Source organism: Lonchura striata, chromosome 25 (assembly GCF_050655825.1).
Source record: "Lonchura striata isolate lonStrDom1 chromosome 25, ASM5065582v1, whole genome shotgun sequence".
Lineage (NCBI taxonomy): Eukaryota > Metazoa > Chordata > Aves > Passeriformes > Estrildidae > Lonchura > Lonchura striata.
Genome location: NC_140727.1, coordinates 789,207 through 795,360, shown reverse-complemented (window position 1 = coordinate 795,360; position 6,154 = coordinate 789,207). Strand labels below are relative to the sequence as shown.

The 6,154-nt window shown below is 58.5% G+C and overlaps 1 protein-coding gene across 1 annotated transcript; it reads right to left on the bottom strand.

The window, feature by feature from the left end:
• Positions 1-230: 230 nt before the first annotated feature.
• Positions 231-2,817, bottom strand: LOC146765353 (Fc receptor-like A). Its single transcript, XM_085560430.1, has 6 exons — positions 2,787-2,817; positions 1,255-1,512; positions 1,025-1,164; positions 804-939; positions 331-621; positions 231-247 (listed from the first exon to the last, which is right to left on the bottom strand). The coding sequence occupies exons 1-6, from the start codon at positions 2,815-2,817 to the stop codon at positions 231-233; spliced, it is 873 nt and encodes a 290-aa protein (XP_085416556.1).
• Positions 2,818-6,154: the final 3,337 nt, after the last annotated feature.

The following is a 6,154-nucleotide window of genomic DNA, read 5'->3' as shown; positions in this document are numbered from 1 at the left end:
GATGAGACGCTCCTTGGACAGCGCTGGCTGAGCGGAGCCCAGCTCCCTCCGGCCATCCTTGCCCGGGGCACTCGGGCTCCAGCAGCACTGGGCTTCTCCTTCGGGATGTGCCGACTACCCCTGGAGACATGCCCTTTGTCAGGAATGAGCCTGGGAGCACCTGAATCATCCCCAGCGCCTGGTCCACACATTCTGTGAGGCTGAGCCAGAGCCCTGATGGCTTTGGGAGCCTAAAATCTTGCGGCCACTGCAAGAAACAGAGAGGAACACATCAGGGTCACCCATCACCCCAGGGGTGCTGCACTCCCTGGTGACCCCGTGTGACCTCACCTGTGTTCCTCTGTCCCCAGAGTGTCACTTCCAGGGCCAGATCTGGGCTGAGTGCCCGGAACATGCGGTGCCTGTCCTGTCCCAGCTGGTTGGTGGCCACACACTGGTAGGTGCCCAAATGTCCCACAATAACATCCCCAAGCTCCAGCAGGGCACCCTGGGCCACCTCCTGCCCATTGAAGGTGACAGGGGCTGAGCCCACCTGCACCGAGCAGCGCAGGGTCATGGGGTCAGCTGCATGCACCAGGGGTGCCAGGAGACTGGGGGTGATGGTGGCATTGGCCACGGGCACTGCGGGGACAAAGACAGGGCTGAGGTCACAGGGAGGGTCTGGCAGCTGGTGTGGGGAGCTAGGGACGGGGGCATGGGTGTGACAGGGGATGTTGGGGATGGGGTCACACCACAGAGGGTTTAGGGGACACAGGGCAGAGGCAGGGGGACCTAAGAAGGGTATCTGGGGGACATTGAGGTACCAAGGCAGGAGACCCAGGGAGGCTGTCGGGGCTCCCCGTGCCAATCCCCGCACTCATTTCGCACTGTGACGCGGAGCCAGGTGCTGTTCTTCTGCACAGGCTCTCTTTCAGTGCGCATTTTGCAGATGTAATTCCCCTAGAGGGAGACCCCTATGGCAGGAACCAGCAAATCTGGGTGGTGGCTGGGGAGGGGGAAAGGGGAGTCCCTGCAGGCCCCCCACCACCTGCCTTTCCCGGTAGAACACGTGCAGGAGGGGGGCTTGGGGCCGCAGGGGGCTGGGGGTGCTGAGGCAGCTGAGAGCCAGGGGGGACCCCTCGATGGCCTCGGGCGGACCCTCCAGCACCGGCACTAGGAAGAGCTCTAAGGAGGAGAGGGGAGGGGGATTTGTGACCCTGAGTCCCTGGGGTGGGGCTGTGCGGGTGTTGGGGCAGCGGCTGTTGGGGGTCTTACCCTGCACTGTCACTTTCACCGGCGCTGACTTCTTCAACACCCAGTACCCCATCCAGCCCACGCAGTGGTATCGGCAGCTGTGGTTCAGCTGTAGAGGGGACAGGAACAGCTCGGTCCCATCCCAGAGCCACCCCAGTTCCATCCCCTCATAGTAGAAGGACACCGAGCTGACTGTGTAGTTCTTCCAGCCCCGGCAGCGCAGTGTCAGCATGTCTCCCTCTAGCAGCGCCTGTGCCGGCACCTGCAGCACCAGCCAGTCTGGGGGACAGAGGGGTTCTGTCACAACCCATGGAACAGGGATCCCCCCATCAGGTCACACCGCTGCACCAGGGGTCCCCAATTTTAGAATGTGGTCCCCTCTCTAGGATGCTCTGTGATGTCCCCAGACCAGGGGACAGGCTCTGGTCACACCAGGGGGGGACCCATGGAGCGGAGCCCACCCAGAGCCCTCAGGCTCCCCACGGTGCCAGGCTGGGGACACCCAAACCCCTCTCACCATTTGAGACAGTCATGGGGGAGCTGAGCCCGGTGCCAGGTCAGTGACACGTGTAGGTGCCACTCTTGGTGAAAGTGATTCGGTCTCATCCCTGCTGTCCCCAGAGCTGCCCATCTTTGTACCAGTTGGTGGCACCGATGGTCCCCGAGCCCTGGCAGGTCAGTGTCACCCGGTCCCACAGCACTGCCTGCCTCCAGGGGGATCCATGATGAGCTGGGTGATCTGGGCACCTGCGGGTGACAGGGGACACCAGCCTGCCAGGGCCAGCACGGGGCTGGGAACAGTGGGGTGGGTACATGTCATCCCCCGATGACTCACCAGTGAGGGCAAAGGTCTGGGCTGGAAGGGAGAAGGGACAGGGCTGCGCGGGGGTGACACCGTGGGGACAGTGCCACCCAGGGCACAGAAACAGAGAGGGGGCTGTCCCCAAACTGTACCCATGGGGAGAACCTTCAGGACTTGTGAGAAAGTGTTTGAGGATGGTCCCCAGAAAGATTGGGAGAGTCCAGGGGACATGTCTGTGTCACAGCCACCCCTGCACCACATCCGTGTGGCACGGAGGCCTTGGGAACAGGGACACTGAGGCCACCCTGGGCTGAGGCAGAACATGGGGACACTGTGGACACCCCGGGCACAGGGACACCATGGACACACCCCTTGCTGGCCCAGGTCACCCCCACCAGCTCCTGATCCCATCCCCATGACCCCATGTCCACGGCCACATCCTCACCCCTCTTGTCCCCTTCTGTCCCTGCATCCCAGTTCCCTTGTCCCTGTGCCCAGAGCTCCCTGAGCCCAAAGGTGCCAGTCCCCACATTCCTGTCCCCACATCCCCATCCCCAAATTCCTGCCCCCTCTTCCTGTCCCCACCCAACATCCCCAGTCACACCAAGCTCCACTGTGGGCAACAGGGACTGGCACTGCTGGCCTTGGGGACCTCAGGGGACCCCGCAGCCCCCCTGTGCCCCCTCCCCACCAGTCTCTGCCCCACCAGGGCCCATCCCTGGGCTGTCAGGCCCATGCCTGGGGCACTCACCCCACAGGAGCAGTGCCACCTTCCCGGCCATCCCGGTGTCCCCAGCCATGTGGACTGGCTGTCCCTGGCTGCTGTGGCCACCGCTCCCCTGGCTGGCGGCTCTTCGGATGAAGGGGAAGGAAGCGAGGTCACGTCTCATCCCCATGTGTAGGTGGCCCATGGTGGATGTAGGGTGGCCACAAGCTGGACACAGCCTGTGAGCAGGGTGAGGACAGGATGGGGACTAGTCTGGGTGGCACACAGTGGTACATGGGTTCCCCGGAGTGGGGGGCTCAGGGGGTTTGGGGAGCCAGGGAAGGGTGTCCAGGGGAATGGGGAGTTCCCAGGGATGGGGGCATGCAGGGAACGTGTGCTCCAGGGATTTGGGGTCATGGAATGGGGGTCTTAAGGATGAGGGTTCCAGGAGAATGGGGGCCCTTGGAAGAACCAAAGTCCTGGAAGAAAGAGGGTTGTAGGGAATGGAATGAATGGGAGAGGGTTTCTTGAGAATGTGGTCCTGGGCCCTGGAGATCCTGGGGAATGTGAGTACTGGGATGAGCGTTCCAGAGAGGGTGGGATGTAAGGATGAGGTTCCTATGTTTTGGTTTCCAGGAGAGTGGTGGTCCCAGGGATGGGCAGTGCCTGGGTGGGTACCGGGGTCGCAGGTCCTTCACACAGTGCCTGAGATTTTGAGGTGACCCAGAGCCCAGCACAGCCCCCACCCTGGGGCACCCCTTGGATATCCGGGGAGGCTCAGGGTCTGTGCCGCAGACACCCCTGGGCTTTTTCCTGTCCCCCCTCATTTCCTGGCTCAGCAATCTCAAGCAACACTTGATGCCAAATTTGTTCAGACAAAGTTACACCTCCATAGAATAAAGCCAAAAAATATTCTCCCACAGCACTTTTTCCCAAATAAATCTCTGCAAAAATCAAACTGACAAGTTATAAAATGCTTTGGTTTATAGAATAGTTGCTCTCCCAACAAATCGCTTACAAAAAAACCACAAACAAATCAAACAGAAATGAGACTGTTTGGTTCCCTTTAGGAGCTCCTTAGTGCATCACACAGCAGTGTTTGCTTGTGGATAGCACAGAGTGTGGAATCTCCCTGAGTGTCCCACAGCTCCATGGGATTGTTCTGTGCTTGCTGGGCAGCAACCCAGCCCATAAGGAAGCCTTTTGTGGGGCCATATATAGGAATTCTTCCCATTTCTCTCACCCTGGAACTCAACTGGCTTCCCATGGATTCTTCTTCCAAAGGGGAGAAGCTCTGTCCATCCTTGGAACAGTGCCCTGGAATCTGTGGAAATGCCCGTGTGTGCCTCAGGGTCTGATTCCCTGGTAAATCCACTCCAGCATGTCCTGAATTCCCCTGCCTGGGCACTGCCTGCTTCTGCTGTGACACCCCTGTTCCCCAGGCGCTCATGAACAGCCCCTGCTCAGTATTTCCACACTTTTTCCTCTCTTCTGGTGTGCACATCCAGATCACCAACATTCTTTCCAGGAGGTTCCAAAGGGCTGCAAGCTTTGTTCAAGAAGGAGGGTCCAGGTCAGGTTGTTGAGCAGATTGGGGTGGGATTTGCAGCAGTTTTGGGGCTGTCTCAGCACCTTGCTGCAAGGGACAAAATGATCAATTGCTGCATTTCCGGACTGGTTCCTGTGGCAGGCACATCCTTCTCTCTCTCAAGACTTTTTTCATAGAGGAGCACAGAGAGAAGAAAGAGAAAATAATTTCAATTTCTGCTCCTTGTTTTCCCCATATGGAATGTGTTTGGAGAATTGTTGACCTGGGGTGATTGCTTGATTTGATTCTGGTGAGGATTGTTTGAGCCCGATGGCCAATCCTACCCACCTGTGGCTGGACTCTGGCAAGAGTGTCACGAGTTGTCAGCTGGTTAGAGATAGTAGTTAGAATAAGTAGGTTTGTAGTTTTAGTATCTCCTTTAAATAGTATATTAATGTATTATAGTAGAGTTATAATAAAGAAATTGTTCAGCCCTCTGAACTGGAGTCAGACATCATCATTTCTTCCCACCAGCTTCACCTGCATTTACAATAGGTTCCCTCTCAGCTGCCCCTGCAGGGGGGGATTCCAGCCAGCCCTGCTCTGAAAACCATCAAAGGCCCTCGCAGAGCCATTGCTTGGGCTCCCTTTGGGTTTTGTGCTTCTTGCAGGGCTGAACAAACCACAGCCAGGCCATTTCCCCCACAGAATTCTCACCTCTGCAGCAGCTCTAAAGCAGCCAGAATCAAAGCCAGGGTGGCTGGGAGGACCCTCAGGTCCTGGCTGCCACCTGGGGCTGGCCAGAGTAGGGCTGGGCCGTGGCCACCCCTGTGCAGTGGGGCTGGGCCATGGCTGGGCTCCAGCCTTGGACTGACGGTGTGCCCAGGATGTGCCACCCCTGGGACAGGCATCCGGCTAGGAATGTGCAGGGACATTTCTGGAAGTGCCACGCACTGGACAGGACCCCTCATGCCAGGATGTGTCACCCCTGGACTGGATTTCCCCAAAACAAGGACCTCCCAGGACCCTACTCCCCTGGTTTTTCCCCAGGACAGAATCCCCTCCCCTTTCTCATTGGACTCTCAGCACAAACAGCCTCTTCCTTCTTGTCCAGGAAAAAGACAGTGAAAATGTTGAGGGGCACAGCCCAACACTCCCATCTTTACAGCCTCCCCACCCTTCCCTGCACCTCCCACACCCCATTTTCCCCCTCCCTTGGGTCCCCACAACCCAATCCCTGCTCAGGTGCTCCCCAGGATTGCTGAGCCAGGAACCAGTTCTGAGGGGACATGGCAAAAAATTGAGGAAAATAAGGGAGAAAGAGAAATAAAGAGATGGAAAAGTCAAGGGCAGGGGAGGGCACAGTGGCAGAGCTACCCAGGACACCCATGTGATGCATGCCCAGGAAACGAGCAATCCAGGGTGGGGGCTGTGTGTGGCCCTGAGTCACCCCCAAATCTGAGGCATCCAGAGAAGGAGCTGTGACCCCCGTGCCCACCCAGGCACTGCCCATCCCTGGCACCCCCATTCCCCTGGGTCCCCAACCATGGCATCCCCATTCCTCTGGGATCCCTAGGAAATGCATCCCAGTACTCACATTCCCCAGAATCTCCATGTCCAAGGGCCCCATTCCCAAGGAATGCTCTCCTGATTACTCCATCCCCTACAACCCTCCTTCCCCCAGGATCTTGATTGTCCCAGGAAGCCCTCTCCCACAGGGTCCCCCATTCCCCCAGCAACCCCATCCCATGACCCCAAATCCCTGGAGCCCACTCTCCTTTTGCTGAGTCCCCCGCAGTCATGGGGTCCCCCATTCCCCTGGACACCCAACCCCGGCTGCCTAAACCCTCGGAACCCTCAGTCCTGGGAACTCCATGTCCCACTG